The 23,394-nt window shown below is 35.3% G+C and overlaps 1 protein-coding gene across 1 annotated transcript; it reads right to left on the reverse strand.

The window, feature by feature from the left end:
- Window positions 1-11,664: 11,664 nt before the first annotated feature.
- On the reverse strand, window positions 11,665-19,805 carry LOC107489304 (alpha-amylase 3, chloroplastic-like). The gene is made up of 13 exons (XM_016110056.3): window positions 19,456-19,805; window positions 19,018-19,148; window positions 18,673-18,727; window positions 18,454-18,579; window positions 18,202-18,304; window positions 17,699-18,060; window positions 16,485-17,191; window positions 15,685-15,874; window positions 15,375-15,481; window positions 14,162-14,411; window positions 13,408-13,530; window positions 12,504-12,671; window positions 11,665-11,975 (listed from the first exon to the last, which is right to left on the reverse strand). The coding sequence occupies exons 1-13, from the start codon at window positions 19,759-19,761 to the stop codon at window positions 11,817-11,819; spliced, it is 2,787 nt and encodes a 928-aa protein (XP_015965542.1). The 5' UTR covers window positions 19,762-19,805; the 3' UTR covers window positions 11,665-11,816.
- Between the last annotated feature and the right edge of the window lie 3,589 nt (window positions 19,806-23,394).

The following is a 23,394-nucleotide window of genomic DNA, read 5'->3' on the forward strand; positions in this document are numbered from 1 at the left end:
CCTACACAAGCTTGCCATGGAAAGGAGTAAGAAGGATTGGATGAAGACAGTAGGAAAGCAGAGAGACGGAAGGGAAGGTATCTTCATGCGCTTATCTGAAGTTCCTACCAATGAATTACATAAGTATCTCTATCTTTACCTTTGTGTTATTTTCGTTCATCACCCATATACATTTGAGTTTGCCTGACTAAGATTTACAAGATGACCATAGCTTGCTTCAATACTAACAATCTCCGTGGGATCGACCCTTACTCGCGTAAGGTTTATTACTTGGACGACCCAGTGCACTTGCTGGTTAGTTGTGCGAAGTTGTGTAATGCCATGGTATTGAGCTACCAAGTTTTTTGGGGTTCATGACCGGGGATTATGAGAGTTGTGAAAAGTATTGTTCACAATTTCGTGCACCACCGTACACCTCCGTCTTCGTGTAGTTCGACCAAACGAAGCTTCACACTGACCCCAACACAGCTTTCACCTACCTATTAATGGAGTCTGGGGCTTTAGATTAATACCGGATTCTCGTCTCCTCCCCCTCCTTTTGGTTGTTTTCTTAATTCCATCCCCAACCGCTACTTTTGATTATTTGTGAACCGGCCCCAATCTTTTCCAAAAATTGACTTCATTACCTGGTCTACCAAGGTCTTGAATATACTTTTCCCACTGTAGAAACGTCCAGAAAACTAAAGTATTCAATAACACTTGTCGGACATGCAAATATTCTATATCAAGTTGTGTCCTATCATATATTTTATCTATATTTTTGAAATGAGATTGAAATTGTACGCATGATTGAATATTAAATAAAAAATATAAAATATTTTTATAATTAAAAGAGAAAGAAAAACGTTACAAATGATTGTTTATATATTTACGGATCAACAAAATGTTGAATATTATTATAATGTATTTAAAAGAGTTTTTGTATTTTATATACTGTTATTTGTCCATATCTAATAAAAAATTAAAATTAGTAAATTTAAAAAAATAAATTAACTCTCAAAACTAAGTTCATGTAACACAAAAAAATACTATATATAGATTTTATTAGAACAAAAATAATATATAAATTAGTTATTAATTATTAAGATAACTTTTTATTATTTACGTTAGTTATACATTATATATTTGTTTTGTTAAAATTATATGATTTTATCATATCATAATTAGAATCATTGTTTTTTATCATGAATGGAATAACCCGGCCCAACTCCATATATATCATTATCATATTATTATTATTATTATTATTATTATTATTATTATTATTATTATTATTATAAATGGGTCACTATTAAGGTAACAACTTGCCACTAATAAAATTATTGAATAAAATAAGAATTAGAATTGTATCAATATAATTAAAGTTAATGTAATTAAAACGAATAAAAATATTTCAAGTGATAATTGGTTTAATAATTGATACACGAAAACTTGTCTCTTAACAAATTTTCACCGACAAGTGCACCAGATTGTCGTCAAGTAAAAACTCACTATAGAGTGAGGTCGAATCCCACAGGGATTGGTTGGTTGATCAACGTTAATTGGAGAATTGTTCTAGTTGAACTGAATCAGAAATTGAATGTATGTAGGAGAATGTAAATTGGCGAAAAACTTAAAGTGCAAGAAATGTAAATAACTGAAGGTAAATGACAGAAATTAAAGGGCAGAAAGAAAATTGCAGGTAATTAAAGTGCAGAAGCTTAAATTACAAGAAATTAAAAGGGAATGGGGTTGTTGAGCATCAAAGTAAACAGCAGAATGTAAAAGAGAATGGGTAAGATCAGAAATGGGGATTCATTAGGTTTTAGGAGATATTGAATTCTCTAGATCAAATCATTTTCATCTTTTCCTTAATCAATGCATTCATTGACTTTGCTTGGCAATCTTAGGTGATTGGATTCCAATGTCTTGGCTCACCAATCTCTCTAAGCTTGAACAATTGCCCAATGTCTTGATTTAATTGCTCATGGGAAGAGATGACGTTCGGTTATCACTGATTATACCACACAGATTCATAGATCAAGGTATTGGTAGGATTAAATGTCACAATATCCATCCAAACCCCAACCTAATCCAATGTGAGAAAGCCTTTCTAACATGATTCCCTCATCCCTTTCTCAAGGATCAAAGGAAACCCAATTATGAATAGCTTCTCTGTTAAGACAACTATCCAATTGAACTAAGATCGAAAACTTTCTAACAAAATCAAGAGAAAAGAGAGAAGAAGAAGATGAAAACTATTATTGATCCATTGAATTACAATAGAGCTTCCTAACCCAATGAAAGGGGTTTAGTTATTCATAGCTCTGGAAATGGAAAGTAAAAAAGAAAAGTACATTGCAGAAGTAAACTAAAATTGTAGAAAAGAGAATTATGTAGAGAGTTCTCCGAATTGGGTTTCTGACTGGCTAACACCCAATTACAGAAAAAAAAGAAAAGAAAAGAAAATACATAAAACAAAAAAGAAATGCAGAGAAAATAAAAATCAGAGTTCTGAACTCCCAGAGCCCCCTAAGGGCCTCCCGAGAGCTCCCTTCAATCTTCAACAAGTCTTCTATTTATAACCTTTTTTCCATCTACAATTGGATCTTCAAATACTTCAAATACTTGGATGTGGGCCTTGGCCTTGATTGAAGTATTTAGAAGTGATTCTTTGATGATGGACGTTGGCAATTATCATTCATATTTTGTATTGGTGCATTTTGGAATGAAATTAGCCTTAACGTTGGTGTCCACGTTTGTATAAAAATGTTGGATCAAACGTTACTTGAGAAAAATAAAGTCTGGGTGTTGCCAGCAACGTTTGACTCAATGTTGGTGCACCAACGTTCGCGCAGTCACACGTACGCGTGGCGGTAGCGTACGCGTACGCATGATTGGGCTGAAAAAGTATGTCCACGCGTACGCGTCGATGCAAGGTTCCCAACCCCAATTTTTGAAAGCTCATCGCGAACGTTGGCCTCAGTGTTGGCTTGGCAACGCTCCCTCCAATGTTGGCCTATCCACACGTGCGAGTCACGTACGCGTACGCGTGGATTGTTTTTTTCAATTTCCAGAAAGCAAAACGTTGGGGGTAACGTTGGTGTACCAACGTTTCCTCCAACGTTGGCACCAGAACTTTTCTTCTTTTGCATAATGTTGCACCTCAAGCCTTGGAATGCTACTTTTCCCTCTTGTCAATGTTGCCAATTTCATGCCACTATAAACTATTATATATGGTTGGAAAGCTTTGAATGCCCGCTTTCTAACCCAACTGAAATCACCTCAATTGGATATCTACAACTCAAGTTATGCTCCTTTGAAGGGGACGGGGTCGCTGGCGTTGGTGTGCAACATTGGAGGCAACGTTGGCACACTAACGTTTACACCAACGTTGGTAACAATGCCAGATTATGAAGCTCAAACGTATTGTCCACCCCATACTATTACATAATTTTGGAAAGCCTTGAATGTCTACTTTCCAATGCCGTTGAAAGTGCATCATTTGGAGCTCTAAAACTCGAGTTATTCTCCATGGAAGGTGAAGAGGTCAGCTGGCCTTAGTACAGGTTGATACTATGTTCATTTTTGCACTTTTGGGGCCAGATTTCTCCCTCAAATTTAGTGTCCACCATGTAGTGCCATATATGCTTGGAAAGCTCTAGATTTCTACTTTCCAATGCTTTTGGAATCACTTCATTTGGAGCTTTGTAGCTCAAGTTATTCTTGTTTGAAGAAGACACAGTCAGACTGTCAGGAGCAACATTTGTATCAACGTTGGTGAGCCAACTTTGGCCACCAACGTTGCTTGCTCTTCTTCTTCTCTTCCCTTCTTTTGCTTCTTTTTACCTATCATCAACCAAATAAAATGCATCAAAATATTGCCTTAATCACAAGATAATGCATCGTTCATATCATCAAACAATTCTTTGCATAAATCTCATGAAAATGCACAAAATTAACAATGTTTGATTGAATCAAGACAATCATGAATTTCTCATCCAAATACTTACTTATTGCCTAAGAAATGCATGAAATTACTCTAAAACAAACTAAAAATGGCTTGTGAAACTAGCCAAGATGCCCTAGCATCAATAATACATTAAATATTAATTTTATATAATTATAATAAATATATTTTCCTAAAATAGTATATTTATACATTATTCATTAGATACTAATTGTAATATTATAATATAATTATAATAAAGATATTTTTCTAAAATAAATTTAGAAGAAAAATATAAATTGGTTATTTTTAAATTAATTTTGTATTATTTACGTTATACAACATATATTTGTTTTGTAATATCATAAGATTTTATCATATCATGATTAGAATAAATTTTTTTTATCATGATTAGAGTAATTGGTGCCATTATCATATCATTATCATATCATATTGTATTATTATTATTATTATTATTATTATTATTATTATTATTAAAATAATTAAAAATATTTTTGATTAATAATTGATACGTAGTTTAATAATGCATTAAATTCATTAAATGCTAATTAAGATACAATTATAATAAAGATATTTTTCTAAAATAAATTTAGAAGAGAGAATAGTGTACTCATTTTGGAGGAAAAACGAATTCATGAGAAATTGACACCTCAGTTTTATTAGTTGGGGAAAAATCTAATTTTAGTATATTAAGTAGATTTGAACATGGGTATACATTATCATCTCTATGCGTCAAAATGTATATATTTACACGAGGTGAATTCACTATAGTAGCTATGTAAATAGCAATGTTATATGACTAAAAAATATTATTTTTTATCTGCATTTGGTTAGTAATAATTTGTATTTATATTTACAGACGTCTTGCACACAAAAAATATACAATCTATACATATATTTATTAAAATTTTACATGAATCAATACAGTTGTACCTACATTTTTCAGAGTTTACACTCATAAATTAATAAAATTTATTTGTTAAAGATAATTTAGTCTTTGTACTGGTCAAATGATGAGCAAAACTACTAAAATCTGCTGGCCTAAGAATTTCTTATGTAAGTATTGTTAAAAAGGTAAATTACTTTTTAGTCTTCAATGTTTGAGCTAAATTCTAGTTTAGACCCCTAACATTTTAAACATTTTATTTTAATCCCAAAAAGTTTCAAACGGATCTAATGTTGTTCCACTTTTAAATTTGATATGAATAATTAATGGAATAAGTGACATAAATGTTAACAACATTTTTAGTTAATTAAATCTTCTTATTTTTATGTGTTAGAGAAATATAACCAAAAAAAATTTTTTTGTAACACTTTTCTTTTGATTCTCTTTTTTGTATAAAATCTCAAACCCTAACAATCAATCAACAACGCTCCAAAATCTAAGAAAAATTATTTATATTGATAATCGTTGGAATGTCAATTTTACTTACGTACTAAAATTGAATATTATATTGCATATTCAATATGTTAATTATTCGTGTCAATTTAATAGCAGGACAATATTAAATCCGTTTAAAATTTTTTAATATTAAAATATGACATTTAAAATATTAGAAACCAAATTACGATTTAGTCCGAACATTGGTAATCAAAATAGAACTTTACCCACCGTTAAAATTAGATTTTTTTAAATATTTTGGTAACACTTTTTTCAAGAAACACTATTTAAAAAATATTGTTTAACAATACAAAGATATTACTTTAATTTTAACCATACTTTTTAAAATGCTATAATCAACGTGATCAACTTTAGACTGAAGATTAGACATGAGCGGTGAAGAAAGAAAATGTGCGAGCGGAAGAGAGCAAAGCGATGAGAAAGGGAAACACAGTGAGACTTCCGATCATGCCGACAGTAATAATGAGGGGGAGAGTGATGGGGTAGGTGCTTCCAGTGTATGGACTATGGAGGGGGTTAAAGGATCCAAAGTCTCCTTCAAAGACAAAGTAGTAGGAAATTTACAATCGAAGCCTTTGGTTGTTGATGACTCTTTGGATAGAGATTTACTTGCAGTGGTGTCTGGAAAACAAAGGGATCTTTCTCCTCCTGTCATTATGTTCTCTAAAGAAGGACGAAAGGTCTTGGCGGAGCCCTATTAGGTTTCATTGTTATCAAAGTGCTTGGCAAACACTTCAATTGTATTGCTCTTGTTCATTGGTTGAAAAGCATATGGAGACTAAAAGGAGGTTATGACATTATGGATGTGGGGTTTGGATACTTCCTTGTGAAGTATGACTTGGCAGAAAATAGGGACAATATCCTGATAGGTGGACCTTGGATGATTGTGGCTATTTTGTAGCGATGAAACCATGGTCTTCTACCTTTTAACCAAATGAAAAATCTTTTGGTTCCACTCCAGTTTGGATACGCATTACAGACTTGAACATATTGTATTACCAACAAAGAGTTATGAGGAGAATAGCTTCGGGCATAGGGACACCTATCACAATTGATCTAGCTACAAAGGAAGTGGAAGAGAAAATTTTATGCGAGCGTGTATTTAGATCGACTTGGGTCTCCCAGTGGTCTCTGGAATCATTGTTGATGGAGCCAAAATTTACTGTTGAGTATGAAAATTTGGATCTTATTTGTCGAAAATGCAATTTCTTTGGCCATGTTAAAAAGGATTGCACCAAGAATCGTGGTGTAAAAGAGGATGTGGAGCCGACTGTGATGGCGCCGCTACAACCTGTGTCATTGGCAGAGGGTAGAAAAAGTGAACTGGATCAGAACCGAAATTGAAGCTTGTTTGAATTTGGTAAGAATAATAATGGTAAGGCAAATAATCAGGGATTGGAGGCATTAGAAGAGATTATGTTACATGAAAATCCTCCTAAATAAAAGGAATTGGTTGAGAAGGGAGAGTGGGTTCGGGTTTCAAATCGAAAAGGCAAAAAGAAAGTGGACCCATCTGCTATAGGTCCATCTTCTAAGGGAGGTAATGGTCTAAAAAGGGTGCAAAAAGGTTTTCAAGTATCCAAAAGATCTACTGAGCTTGGCCCATATAGCAATAAATCAAAAAACAAACCTAGTGATATTAAACAAGGCTAGACCGAAAAGAAAAATGACGTTGTACTTTGTAAAGGGACAGAATCCTCAACTCCATCAGTTTTTTTTATCTTAGGAAAAGAACAAGGACCGTATCTTTGCAAGCTTTTCCGACAACGAAAACAGTTATGACAAAAAATATGCATGCTGCCAGACTGCCTGAAGCACCTTCTAGTAGAGTGTTCAATCCAAACCGATCTAAATTAAACCGCTCATCTAATCTAATCCACACCGAAAATCGATTAAAATCGCACTAAACCGATCAAACCGCTGGATCGGATCGGATCGGATTTTGGATCTACTTTTCATAACTAATCAAATCCAATTCAAACCACACAATGTATTATAATATTATTATTTTTTATTATATTTACAATTATATTTATAACATGTTCAATTTTTTATACATTTTTATATTATTTATGTATTATTATTATTTAATAAATATTTTATGTTCAGAATGTTATTTATTTATTTATTTTAACTAACATATCATTTTATTTCTATTGTTATGTTATCGTTGGCTTTTTAAGATATTATTGAAACTTCTTATGTCATTGTTGATTTTTTTAGAATTTGATGTTGAGACTTGTTATATGTATTTAATTTTTTTAATTTATAAAACCGCAAATCCAATCCAATCCAAACCGCTTGAACATGCCCATAGAATGATCTGTGGTTGGTTCTTCTTTATCTTCATTATTCATTTTATGGATAGTTTTGAATTGTTTGAAGTGGAATGTTAGAGGAGCTTCTAATAAAATGGCTCGGGTTCATTACAAAGAGCTTATTAGAAAATATAGTATGGCTTTTTTTATTTTGTTAAAAACTCATGTCATCTTTAATGGAGTTAGATCCTTTTGGTTTGGACTTGGCTATTGTGTTATTGGTTGCTCTGAAGCTTCAGGTCACAGTGGTGGAATTTGGGTTCTAACCAAATTTCCAGTTAATCAGTGTTGTGTTCGAAGTATTCAGAATCAATGTGTTACCATTGAAGTTCGTTGGGGTTGCAGTAGTTGGTGCTTCACCGCTGTTTATGGCAGTCCTATTGTTGGTCAAAGGACAGAGCAATGGAGCTTTCTCAAATCTTTAGCTGATAACATTTTTTGTCCATATCTTGTTGCAATAGATTTTAATGATATTCTACTTCCAAATAAGGTCAAAGGGGGAAATTTCATACCTAAAGAGCTGCTTTCTTTTCCGAAACAGTGGATTATTGTGACTTAATGGACCCAGGTGCTATTGAGAGATCATTTACCTGGTACAAAAGGGTGCGTGGGGCATGGATATTGCTAAAAAATTAGATCGTATTTTAACCAACCTAGAATGGTGTAACCTTTTTCCAGAAACTTATGTGGAGGTGCTTAATAGATTGCTTTCGGATCAGTGTCCCATTTTTATTCGAAACTAAAGAGTTTTTAAAAAGTTGTCTGAACCAAGACTTTTTAGATTCCAAGCTGCTTGGATAACCCATCCTGGGTTTGCTGGTATAGGAAATAATGCTTGGAAGAAAGGCTCTCTGTTGGTGACCTCTAGCCTTTGGAAGGTTTAGCAGGGGCGACCAAGTTCAATAAGGAGATTTTTTACAATATTTTTGTCAGAAAGAAGAAATTGGAAGATAAGATTAAGCATATTCAGTCTCTGTTAAAGAATTAATCCTCTTCAATGTTCTGGAAAGAGGAAAGAAGTTTGAATGAGGAATATAATAGAGTTCTTCTTCAAAAGAGATTCTTTGGTACCAGAAATCTAGAGAGCAGTGGATAAAATTCGATGATAGAAACACCAAAATTTTCTATTTGCAAACACTTATAAGGAGAAACGGAATAAGATCAATGTATTTTTTTGGATGATGGAACTTGGATCATTGAGAATGATATAATCAAAGCGAAAGCAGTTAAGTTCTTTCAAGGTCCTTTTTATTCTCAAGAACAAGTTGATATTGATGCTCTGGGAACATTCCTCTCCCTCAGTTGAGCTCTAATGCTTGCAATCGGCTGACTGAGCCCATTTCCCTTGTCGATGTGAAGAATGCTATGATGGGAATGAATTCTTATAAAGCTCCTGGACCTAATGGATTCTAAGCTTTCCTTTTTAAAGAATATTGGAATCTTATTGCTCACTATATTTGGCATATTGTTTAGAGAGCCTTCTCCGGAGAACTTATCGATTGACATATGTTTGAGACACTGATTTTTCTTATTCCCAAGACTGAGAATGCTAACCACACGAGGGACTTTCAGCCTATCAATTTGTGTAATGTGGTCTATAAGATTATCACAAAGGTGATTGTTAATAGATTTCGTCCGTATCTTGAGGAGATGATAGGCCTTTTACAACGGGATTTTATACCTGGGAAAGAAACTACGGATAATATCATCATTGCACAAGAAATTTTGCACTTTATGAAGAGAACCAAATCCAAGAAAGGTGCTTTGACTTTTAAGATTGATTTGGAAAAGGCTTATGACATAATAGATTGGCTGTTTCTTGAGCATTCTCTAAGCAGTATTGGTTTTCCTCAAAGCACTATTAGACTTATTATGAACTGTGTTTGCTCGTTATCTCTCTCTCTTCTTTAGAATGGCAGTAGACTTCCCAGTTTTTTGCCCTAAGCGTGGTTTAAGGCAAGGAGATCCCATGTCCCCTTACCTCTTTCTACTTTGCATAGAGCGGTTAGCTTACTTGATTGCTCATAAAGTTTCAAATAGAATTTAGTCTTCGATAGTTATTTCTCGAGGGACCAGTCTATTTCTCACCTTATGTTTGCTGATGACCTCCTTTTTTGTAAGGCCACAATGTCCCAAGTTGCATTGATTATGGATGTTCTTAACACTTTCTGCAAGGCTTTCGACATGAAGGTTAATCTCCACAAATCAAAGGCTCTATGTTCAAAGAATGTCTCATTTATTCACAAGCATATTTACTGGTATCTCTAGCATCAAATTTACTCAGAATTTAAAAAAGTATCTTGGAGTAGATCTTAGTCATTCTCATGTCTCTAAAAGAGGGGCACATAATGTTATTAAAAAGATCCGAAGTAGACTTTCTAGTTAGAAACTCTTATCACTCCCAAGAAATATGGTGGCCTTGGTTTTAGAGATGCTCACCGTGTGAATTTGGCTTTGTTAGGCAAGCTGGTCTGGCAAATTCTTTAACGATAAATTATGGATTACACTCATGTCAATAAAATACATAGAGCGTTGTTGTAGCTTGGATTTTAAGATTCCACAAACGCTTCTAACTGTTGACATAGTGTTGCTTTGGCGCTTAATTTTTGAAGGATGATTTTTCTTGGTGTATAGGCTCCCTTCATCAATCAGTTTGGCATGATTCTTGGAGTCTTCTTAGGTATATTGGAAAACTTCTCTCTTTTGTCCACATTTCAGATATTCATAGTAACCTAGAAGATATTTGTTTTAATTTTGTTTGGCATTTGGATTCGTTGGCCACTCTTCTTTCCTTGGATATTAAAAATTTCATTCTTGGTATGACTCCTCACATTGGTGGTAATCCTGGATGGTGGTGGTCTTCATCCTCTACCAAAACCTACTCAACAAAAGAGGGATATATTTGGCCCTTGCAAAGGAAATACCATTGGGATACCCACATCAATTGAAACTGGTTGTGGCGCCCAAAAATTCCAGAAAAATTGAAGGTTCTTGTTTGGCTCTGCATCCAGGAACTTGCCACAGTAGCTTTTCGATTTCGGTGCGAGATAGCAATGCCGGATCTCTACCCTCGCTGCAATGGTCAAAAGAGTCAGCTTATCATTGCTTTTTTGAGTGTTATTGAGCTTGAAACGTGTGGTCCATTCTGAGTGTGTCCTTGTTCGGCATCAGCAGCTCTATGACTGGTTTAGTGAACCCCTTGGATATTTTCCAGCGTCGGATGGTGCAAGCTGATTTCACTTTTTTCGCAGGTATATAATAGATTTGGTGTAATAGAAATTAGCAAATTTTTAATCCCGAAGAGGAGTGGTCTGATCATAAAGTTACCTTCTCTGCCAGGAGGCTTGCTCAGGAGCTGGAAAATTTCAGCCGCTCAAACCACCTCCTTCATGAACCTGACCTGATGATAGTGTGGTTTGGTCTCCTCCTCCAAAAGATATGGTCAAAATAAATTGTGATGCCAACATTTACCATGAGTACAATCTTGAGGGATTTGGTTGTCTTCTTTGGGATAAAAATAGAACTTGGAGAAAAGGTTGCTCAGGATGTCTCCCTAATTGGAAAATTTTCAGGTGTGAACTTTTTGCTCTTTGGAGGGATTTGGTTCTTACTTGGGAATGTGGGTTAAAATCATTCATATAATCAAAACTGACTCGATGAAAGTTTATCTAAGACTTCAATTTGATTCTGATCGGCCAACTAACACTGATGGTGATCTAGTGTTGAAAATTAAAGAGTTGGCTTTGAAATGGAAAGTTCATTTTAGTCTAGTGAGAAGGGAAGCAAATTCAACTGCTGACCTGCTAGCTAAGAGAGGGGCTTGGGATGGGATTGATTTGGTGGAGCGGCTGGAGTCTTGGCAACAGTTGCGAGACGTTTTCAGTACGGACTTAGTATTGCCAACTTGATTCTTGTTTTGTATTTTCTTTTAGCCCCTATGTTCTAATTTTTTTCAAAGACAACAAAAAAAAAAAAAAAAGATGGCTATGTGACTAAGTGACTAATAGCGTGACAAAACTCACTCTAATATTGGAGCCTGCCATATCCGAATTTTACAGCATATTATCCTCGAGTACATAAGCTTACTTTCTTGTTCATAAACATACTATATACCTTTCTATATACTAATGAGTAATGATGAAATAAGTTATTTTGCCTCCCAAATTTTATAGTCTCTTCCCGCAATAGCTAAGGACCAGTTTTGGGAGCCAGCAGGGGGTTCAAAGTGGCCAGGTCCAATCTTCATGGCAATTTTTTCATCAATGATAGATGCATAAACATCCCATTCTGCCTTAACAATCTGAACCTTAAAGCATATGCAAAGATTAAGGTCAGTTTTCCAACAATATCAAATCTTCAGTATTTGTGCATAACATCATATTAATTAACAACTAAATAATACCCTCACTGTTTAATTAAGAGAATCATGAACTTGTAAGCATGCATATGATATTTGTTTCTACGTGCATGCACATACACAAGAGAGTTTAATTTCTAAGCACTATCAATGTTCAATATTACATAGGCATTCATCTAGGTATTGTTACATAAACAAAAAATAGTTTATAGACAATTGGGGTAAAGTTAACTAATTGTGTGTATATAACAACACTTGATTGGATGTTACTGTCAATTCATAGAGGATTTTAATTAAACTCTATACTATATCTTCCAAGCACTATAGAGAGCAACAACCAGAAAGATTATAAAAACAACTATTAACGAAAAAAGGATGCATACCAAAAATTCATAACACCACACACATTCCCAAAAAATATTGGAAAGTTTCCTATACATTACCAGTATTCAAGCACGGATATATTCTTATACTTACCACACTCCTGCAGTGGATCTTGTTCCTAGTCCTGATAGATATAAGTGTTCCTACTTCTGTTTTATTGTGAGAGAAAATGTGGTCCAAGAACACTGATGGAGTTCCAGGGTGAGTAAGAATGTAAGCATATCCCTCCATTTCTTTTCCACTTGGAAATCTCCAATGACCCTTCAGGAGAACATATTAAAAATATTTTACTTGATGTTGATAAAAGAGAATTAATACTTTTATCATTACCAAACCATAGCAAAATGATAAGGGTTCCTGCAAGCATCATAACTTCAGTATGATATCTCAATACTAAAATGCCTATTATTCGAAATTTGGCTTCATTGTATTAACAGTTCCAAAAGAGTTATCCGAAATTCACTTACAAATAGCTAAACAATTAACAAAAGCTTCAATCTTATCTACTAATATTTTCTAGAGATTTTTTATGATGAACTCATGGATAGTTATATAGATTTTATGTAAAATGCGCTAAGAATATCAAGGTATAATCAATGAAATCCATCCCTATGGAAGAGCAGTCAAACAGTGAGTGTGTGGAAGATGGTTACTGTGATGATGTGGTAGTATATAATTTGGTGGTCTAGGTAAAACTTTAATACATTGAAGTCCACACAAATTAAACCCGTAAGAGAAACTTTTACACAAATATCCATTCAACTATTACCATATTTGCAAAAGTAATCACCTTTTACACCTATTACTTGAATGATTATTCAAAATAACGTTTGCTCATCAAAACTAAAATCAAAATATTACAAGGTTTGATTGATTAGACTACTATTCAACTAAATATTTGCATGCAATAATGCAGATCTACACCAAAAGTCTTAAGAAATTCCAAGCAAAATGACTAACAATAAGTTTTGAATTTTGCCAAGGTGCAAGTTCAAACCTGGGTGGAACCAGTGTCATGATTTTCAATAAAGGTAACAGCATGAGATGGCCACCACCCCATAACTCCTGGTGGATTTCCACCACTATCAGACAATCGCCAGTATTCACATCTTTCAAATGCCTAAATGGAGACAAATTTCAAAAATACGATTAAAGATTAAAGTGCACGAGAAAGTAAAGTACAAAACTAAGGAGTTGAGCACACCCTTGGAGCATAACTTCCATTGTGTGCAAGACTTATCAAATGATTCAATTGAACTTAACCCCTCACTAATTGGTCCATCAAATCAAAACTTAAAAATACATATAAAATACAAGGTAGGACAAGTTAAGCCCTTGTCAGCTTTTTGCTGGAATTTGTCTTTATTGTGTTTTTGATAGAGGCCAATTTGAACTACCTAGAAATAGATCCATCTATGTCCTAAAATCCTTTTGATGATATAGCAAAGGGACTAGCTTGTTAGACATTACGGTTGATCGTCTTTTCTATTCTCCAGGAAAAAATAAGCGGCGCCAATTCTCAAGGTTTTGTCAGACAACAAATGTTAACAGCATGCATATGCTAGAACAATGTCAAAAGCACATTTTTTCACCCTTTCAAAAAATAGGTGAAACTTGAGGTAAGTAAACCATTGAAATAAGTCAGCTCTTAAACCGTGCAAAAGGGGTTAATGGAATGGAAAATACAAAAAATAAAAATAAAAAATTGAACAGACGCTGTTAAAATAAGAAATGCCTGAGTAAGTGTTTACAGAGTGAAGAATCCCTTTGGTTGTAACATCAAATGCACCAGCAGTGCCATTGGTAGCATTGATCCAATCAACTATCCTCTGCCTATGAGCATCTTGATTATGATCCAATTCACCATCTGTGTAACTCAGGGAATCCCAAAACTCTCCTACAGCAAAATAAGGGTCACTTGCCTGAATGTAGTCCTTTACATAGCCACCCCAAAATCCTCTGGCAAAGTCAAGCCTCCATCCATCATATCCAACTTCTTTTCTGAAAGTCACAAAATATAAGAAACTGGTATGCTCTATCCAAACCAAAATAACAATCATAATAGAAAAACATAATTTTAATGAAACTTTACAGGACACAGGAGTAGGACTAGTTAGGGCCACTAATCGACAAAGTGCAAATGATCTCAGATATCTGATTTTTATGAGAAAGAGAGTCCTTCCGAGCATCTAAATCTGTAATGCTGTTCAGTTTAGCTTCCTCAAAAGAAAGATTGGAGATACCTATTTGTAAGGCTGTGTTTTGAATTTTGATACTATCCCAAAACAAAAAATAATAAACCTATTTATGTCCCAAGATAGTTTTTCTCTATATTTTCGGTCCACCCAGAATATGGGAACAGTGGAGACAAGGTTTCTCCATCTCTATGCCTTAAAGTCCCGGTCCTACATGTACTGGGATAGTTACAAATCGGGCTTAATAGGTTGTCCATTTGGGATCAGCAGCAATTCAGCAACATATATTCATCGATTTAGAAATACTACTTAGTATAAAGACTCCACTGTGCTTCTCTTCCCAAAAATAGAGAGAACAAAGGAAAAGAAGAAATGGGCGGACTATTGGTCAGTTGACTATTACACCATAAAGAAGCACACAGAATTCATTATGAATACTTCTAAATTTCAAATCTATCCCTGACATTTTGGGAAAGCAGAGAGTAAATAGCATGCCTAATCAAGTGTGTACCAGGCCAACAGATAGCTATTGGTCCATAGTCAAGACATAGCTCATTTTTAACATATTACCAAACAATTCCATCGGATTCTAGCCCTACATACGCCTTGCCACCTTTCTAAGGTAAGATAATAGGGAAACACGACTCATAATTTGACTAGAATCTATGATCTACCAAAAAATTTGATTGTGCAACTGTATCAAAATTTTCCCTGACAGCACTTCTGTTAATACTAAGAAAGAAAAAAAGAAGGGGTATGAGATATCAACCTCAACCAGCATAACCATTCTATAATATCCTTTCTCACAAATTCCTGTGAATGATCAATATTTGGTGCAGCATCAAAATTCTCTCCACTACTCTTGTTTCCCCTACCCTGTATGGCAAGGAATGACATCAATTATGTATCAAAGTTCACCCAGCAATATAACAATATCATACAACCCGGACATTCACCAGGAGTGTTATAGAGAAAGTAGAGAACCCTTTATCTGATTATGATTTAGGATTATTACTAATTAATACGAAGTTAGAGAGAATAAATTACAAAACACACATCCAGAACTTTCACTAACAAACCTGAAAATGAGGATCATCAGCAACAATTGCACGTTCATCCCAGTTGAGACGCCCTCCAAATAAGTTCCAAACACCGTTAGGATTCTGATAATGAGCACAACGGTGATTTAAAACAGCATCTCCTAAAGTTTTTATTCCAAGTTCATGAAATTTTTTCACCAAATCCTTCAGTTCATCAATGTTTCCGTATCTGATATTTATTAAAAAAGAAAGGTTGTTACAACTCATGCACCAGTTCCTTTTCTTGAATGTGTTTTGCTGGTTATCTATCCTTTGAGTTCAAGATTAAGACTATGTTTGGATTGGTGGAAAGAGATGAAAATCGAATGGACTGAGACGGAAAAAAAATTAAAAGTTTCATCTTTTGAATACATAATAGTGGAAACTATGGAATGGAAAAGCATGAAATGAATTTTATAACATTTCGTCATATTATTTTATTTTTCTTCGCCCAAAATGGGGAGAAGCGTAGAATTCCTCATTTTTTTTCCCTTCTCTTATGACAAAACTATGCATTCCATTCCTTTCTACACTAATTTCTAAATAACGGAGTGGTCACTTTACTCCATTCCATTTTGAATATCAAAACAGCAGGCATGGATCTCCATTCCATTCTACTCAATTGTTTCCTCATGTATTATATAAATATACAGATGAAAAACCACATTATCTGCTACTCAATTTTGTGAATGATGGTCATATTTGGAGTGCAATTTGGATAACACTAGTCCTTCTATTATAAGTTCTAAAATAAGATTAATGCCAGCAACTAAATGGTTATACTACTTTTGACGTAGTACCTTGAATTTAAGTTATATAAATCCCTTGGCATGTATCCTTCAGGTGAAACAGACTCAGTGCACGGCGGTAACCAAACTACAGTAAAACCAAGTGATGCTAGCTCTGAAGCCTTATCCTTAAGCTCCACATACCATCTTCCAGATTTATGAGATTCCCAGTTAAACCCTTGGCATAATATTTCATATCCCGTGCCTTCTGCAGAACATACTTTTGGAACTAGAGTCGATATTCTTGATCCAACAGCAGGTTCAGGTTCCACAACAGCGGCCTCAGGCTCCACAACAGTGGCCTCAGGCTCTAGTGTAGAAGTTACATCTGAGAAAGTTGAAACCGAGCTTTTGAACATATTATAGGCTTCAGCAGCAAGTCTTTCAATTTCTTGAAGAATGCTTTCTTGTGGCTCTTTCGATTTTATCTTTCTGTTCTTATTAGCGGAAATGTCTGTCACCAAATTCCTTATTTCGCCGAATATTCCATCAGTAAATGAAAGGAAAGAAGCTTCTTGACTTGTCCCCTTGGTCACTTCCCTCTCCACACCTTCTGGTTGGTCCTCTTTATGAATGCTATTAGAATCCAAGAGAGAGACGTAAAAGTCATTTCCCATGCATTTGAACCAAGTTTCATTTTGCTTAAGAACAAAAGCAAATCCTGAAAACCCTTCGCCTAAAGTGATTTGTAGAGAAGATCCTTTTGTACTGTCTCCTGCCTACAAAATAGGATGGCCAAATAGATGTATAATGAGAAAAAGAAAGAAAAACATTTAACTACAACAATAATGCCTATATCCCCATCAACAAAATATAACTCAACTTTTAAGTTTTTAAAAGAAAAATAATAAGGGAAAATAACAAGAGCAAGTACAAAGTTCTTGAATGCAATGTTGCTTCAATAGTATGCATGTATCCATTAAGGTATATAAACTTACACCAGTGTCTAAAAAAGAAACTGTAGTAAAATGAAAGAGAGAGTACAATGCATCCGGTCAGTAGTCTGCATATAATTTAAACAAAATCAACCTCTTGCAACAGAAAATCACATGGTGCAAAAATCAAGTTTAAAGTCTATTGGAAGTATTAAGCATGCCTATATCTTCATAGAATGCATGAATGGTGAGGACCACGCCAGCGGAAGAACAGAATTCAAATTATTTTGATAGCTTAAGGCTATGTTCTAAAACATTGAAAGAAAAATTCACAGTTTGTCAGCACTGTACCTGCAGTTGAGATCTCAAAGCTTTGTCTTTATACGGTACTGTTCCTGGTGGATGAGGACCAGGTGGAACTTCCCACCTTCTTGAATTGCCCCTGCAAAGTCCCCAGTGAAGTACAATATCTCCAGGTAGGTCAGTTTCTAAATATAGGACATTTTTTAATGTCTCAGACTGATAACACTTTTTAACAGAGACAGTAACAGAGTTATTGAAATCAATCTCCTTTGTGATAGGCACTTCTATACAGAAACCTTCTAGTTGACCATTTTCCTGTTTTGGATTAATTAGCTCACTGCTTTTATCTTGATCATTGTGAACTGTTGTTATTGACTTCAGGAGAATGTTAGATATCTTTGTCAAACCTCCTACAAGTAATGAAACTACAAATCAGGAGCTGCATCACAGGATAATGATTAATTTGATACCCTCAGAGCACTAAATGAGAAGGTAATATACACTTTATCAGCAAAGTAAATAAAATCACAACATGCAATGATTTCAGAAACCTGGCCATAAACTAAAGCCCCTTTTAGGTGTCTTAAGGTATTTGGGCAAAGGAACTTTGAAATCTCTTCCCTTATATTGATGCCAAGCTCCATTTTCGCCATCCTAAATCAACCAAATTCGGAAAACCAAAGTAGCAAACGGAAGCAGCGAAAGGAAGAAAAACAATGTTCAGTCAAAAGGATTCCAAGATCCATCAAGTTATCTACTACTAACAACAAAACAGATACAACTTGTAATTGTTAAACCTAAACCTTGAGAACAAAATTAATTGTGGAAATTTTGCTGTCGGGCTTAAGATCAATCTTGACTTCATAAAATGTATCTCCTTCATCAGCAGATATTGATGACTTTTTCAGGGGTGTCTCTATTGCATAGTCCTGAAATTTTTACTTTCCAACTCAAACTTTTGCCATGCGAATAATGAGCACGCAGCATAAGTGATCATGGCAGGCCATGAAGCCATTGTCTACCTTTATAGTAACAGATCCAGGCGGTATCATATCACAAGGAGGTTTATCCCACTCCCTGCAAGAATCAAGAACATTATAGGGTCACTAACATTATCAATTAACATACAACAACATGGTTTTCAAACTTAAAGGAAAGAGAGTTCTTAGAGCTTATTTGTTTTGTGTTTTGTCTTCATATTTTCTTTTTTCATGATTTTAAAAAATATAAGCAGTGTGAAATGATTTGAAAAGAATTCTATTTAGTTATTTATTTATTTATTTTCCTCACCAAATTCCGAAACAAAAAATACTCAAAATGAAAATAGTAAATACAAAGAGAAATCAACAATAATATGTACTAAGTACCTCCCAATGTCATCAACATAGGAAACTCCCCAATGAAGAATCCATTTTCCAGGTAGATTGCAACCCACTGTAAGCTCCCAATTCCTCAATTCCTTACTCTGATCTAATCTCACGAAAATCATTCCCTCCATCTGCAAGATTTCATTACAATCAAGACAACAATCCCGTAATGGCAAACGCCAAAATATGCTGAGATACATTCCACTTCCACACAAGGCATGTTAAGTTACAAGTAAGGGGGAAATTTTGTAACATAAGTTGACGGATACCATTATCAATCTTTTTTTTTTCTCTTCCGAGTATATTCCCCAACAATTTCTTAGAAAACCATGCACATACTCATGCATAGACATTAACAAAAACACATAATATGCATATCAAAAATATTTTCGTGTTCAAACAACATTGTTTCATATATTAGAAGGTTAAGTTGAGAACCATTTGCGTTCTCTTGATTGGGAAAATCTTGGTGAAAAGCAGATCATCAGAGCATTGATGAGGGGAGGATTCCACGATAGGCGTGCCGATTTCAGAAGCAGCAACCACATGAGAAAGAAACCTATGGCGGTGGAAAAAGGTGGTGGTGGAAGAAAATGCATTGTTGTTGTTATTGGTGGAAAAGCAAGTGAAGAAGGGTTTGAATTCGTGGTGGTGATTGGAAGATCGTTGTTGAATTGGAAGATTATGTTGTCCGCCGCAAAGGTGGAAGAGTGGGCCTATGGTGGTGAAGGTTCCCATTATCATGAATTGATGATCCCTATTTCTTTTTCAGTCCCAGCAAAAATGAAAAAGCGGTTAATTGGAGGAATGAAATGAAGATACTTTGGATCAGCATGAACATGCTTTGTAGTACTTTGCAGTTTGTAGTAATTTTGTACTTTCGTTTGGAGTGTCACACAATATAGAATTATAGATTCCATAATCCATACTTCCCGATTGGTTAGAATTTCCTTTTTAGGAAAAAGAAACAAAATGAAATTTCCCGAAAGCAAAAAGAACCATTTTTCAGAAAAAGGACGTGTAGAATGAGAAGGAATTTTGTCTTGTCTTGTATTAACTAGTGGATTAATAGAAACAATCTATTAATCGATCTATTTATAAATTCAATAGGAATAATAATAAATATAATGGTTAGCTAAGGTGGTAAAAATAAATTCAATAGGAATAATAATAAATTCAATAGGAATTTTGTCTTGTCTTGTCAGGCACGCGTACGCGTTGCTATGATTTTGTCTAAATCGCGCGCACGCGTCAGCCGTGCGTGCGCGTCGCTATTCGCTAGTTGTCTCCTTTATGTCTTGTGCTCCTTCCCTTTTTGCAAGCTTCCTCTCCATTCTCTAAGTCATTCCTACCCTATAAAGCCTGAAACACTTAATCACACGGATCACGGCATCGAATGGTATAAAGGGGAATTAAAATACGTAATTAAAAGATTTCTAGGAAGCAAGGTTTCAACCATAGAACTAAACTATGAAGGAATTGTAAAATCATGCAAATCATATGAATAAGTGGGCAAGAATTTGATAAAAATCACTCAATTAAACACAATATAAACCATAAAATAGTGGTTTATCAAATAGCTCTTTCCTAATAATCTCTTCAACAACATTACAAGGGAGCAAAAAATCAGTATAAGATTGTTTGTGTCTAACTGTCGTCTTTGCTAGAAGATCAGCAGCAAGTTTTACTACAACATTTCAACAATCTTGCAGAAAATGTCATTGTCATCCTTTCATATCATAGCAGAACCCTTGTGTATCATAAGATCAGCCTCCAAGCAATCTGTTTCACAGATAACCTCCTTATTCCCACTTTCCCAAGCCAAGCAAAGACCCATCCAAATTGCATATAGCTCACTCAATGTTATGGGACATATCGGAATACTTGTAGCATAACCCATCTACCATTTATCGGTGCTATCCTGAAGATCACACCCAAAGCCAGCTAAATGATAACGCTCACAAATACTAACATCACAATTTAGCTTAATGACATAATCAATCAAAAAGTATGATTAATCATTTGGTTAGTTCACTTAACAATGCCATAATCAGCTGCAGAATGTCTAATAAGCATGAGAACCTTTTCCTTACTCCAACTGTTATTTTGATTAAAAATATCATTGTTCCAATCTCTCCAAATCCACCAAAGTCCTGCAGCAAATATTGCTTCCATGGCCCGAAGATTAACACAAAGGCAGCTCTGGAAATCTAAAGAAACATATCTAGTTCTCATTCCCACCTTCAAACTATCCCAAATAGGCTTGACTTTAGTACAAAATCTGAGGCAATGTTCTGTGATTTCTGACGCTTTGTTGCACCTAGAACAGAGATCTGTGGTTGTCAAGCATCTATGAAAACAAAAGCTGGTAGTGGTAATGGCACCATGAAAACAAAGGCAAATTAGTCCCTTGACCTTCTTAGGGATACTCATATGCCAGAGCCACAACCAATTCTCATTGTAATCCCACCGAACCTTCCTTTCTAGCAACCAATCGTAACCACTCGTTGTGTAGTACGCTTTGTATCATTTGATCCCCCAAAAACCAGTTGGACTCATCCCCTTGCTGCACATTTAGATTATAGGTTAAAATATCTAGTTTTAAAGACTTTGATAAAATTGTGTATAACTCATCCAAGTGCCAGCTACCCCCAGACCACACGACACCTAGCGAGAGATCTGTGTCTATGATATGCACAAATGGAATCGCATGAGCAAGAACTTCATAAGGACTCTAGGGATGGTACCAGAAGGACTGAGCTAAAGAACAATAGACCAAACATAGCCTCCTTTTAATCTACTAGCCACCTTTGTGACGTTGCACCATATTCCTGAAGCATGCATAGGGCAAACAAGGTCCAAACTCAAATTTCCTTGCATATATGGTGCACGAAATTGCAATCACACTTTTGCAATCCGCACAACTAACCAGCAAGTGCACTGGGTCGTCCAAGTAATACCTTCCGTGAGTAAGGGTCGAATCCCACGGAGATTGTTGGCTTGAAGCAAGCTATGGTTATCTTATTAATCTTAGTCAAGATACCAATAGGATTCTTTAGCCTCGATTGTAAAAGGTAAAAAAGGGCATAAAATAAATAATTGTTACGCAATAATGGAGAATATGTTGGAGTTTTGGAGATGCTTTGTCCTCTGAATTCCTGCAACATAATGCTTTCTCACTTTCATAAATGCAAAGTTCCTTCCATGGCAAGTTGTATGTAGGGCATCACTGTTGTCAATGGCTACTTCCCATCCTCTCAGTGAAAATGGTCCAAATGCTCTGTCACAGCACGGCTAATCATCTGTTGGTTCTCGATCATGTCGGAATAGGATCCATTGATCCTTTTGCGTTTGTCACTACGCCTAACAATCGCGAGTTTGAAGCTCGTCACAGCCATTCAATCCTTGAATCCTACTCGGAATACTACAGACAAGGTTTAGACTTTCCGGATTCTCATGAATACCGCCATCAATTCTAGCTTATACCATGAAGATTCTGATTAAGAAATCTAAGAGATACTCATTCAATCTGATGTAGAACGGAGGTGGTTATCAGGCACACGTTTGGTGCGCGAAATTGTGAACAATACTTTTCACAACTCTCATAATCCCCGGTCATGAACCCCAAAAACTTGGTATCTCAATACCATGGCATTACACAACTTCGCACAACTAACCAGCAAGTGCACTGGGTCGTCCAAGTAATAAACCTTACGCGAGTAAGGGTCGATCCCACGGAAATTGTTAGTATTGAAGCAAGCTATGGTCATCTTGTAAATCTTAGTCAGGCAAACTCAAATGTATATGGGTGATGAACGAAAATAAACACAAAGCTAAAGATAGTGATACTTATGTAATTCATTGGTAGGAACTTCAGATAAGCGCATGAAGATGCCTTCCCTTCCGTCTCTCTGCTTTCCTACTGTCTTCATCCAATCCTTCCTATTCCTTTCCATGGCAAGCTTATGTAGGGTTTCACCGTTGTCAATGGCTACCTCACATCCTCTCAGTGAAGAACAATAGTAATTGCATTAATACTCGAGGTACAGCAGAGCTCCACACCTTAATCTATGGTGTGTAGAAACTCCACCGTTGAAAATGCATAAGTACAGGGTCTAGGCATGGCCGAATGGCCAGCCTCCCAATGATCTAAGATAGCATAAAATGAAGATAGCTACCCCGATATGATCTAAGAACTAGATGTCCAAAGATGATCTAGAGATCTCAAGTGATCAAAAGATTTTTTTTTAAAATACAATAGTAAAAGGTCCTACTTATAGAAAACTAGTAGCCTAAGGTGTATAGAGATGAGTAAATGACATAAAAATCCACTTCCGGGCCCACTTGGTGTGTGCTTGGGCTGAGCAATGAAGCATT

This window comes from Arachis duranensis, chromosome 5 (genome assembly GCF_000817695.3).
Source record: "Arachis duranensis cultivar V14167 chromosome 5, aradu.V14167.gnm2.J7QH, whole genome shotgun sequence".
Classification (NCBI taxonomy): domain Eukaryota; kingdom Viridiplantae; phylum Streptophyta; class Magnoliopsida; order Fabales; family Fabaceae; genus Arachis; species Arachis duranensis.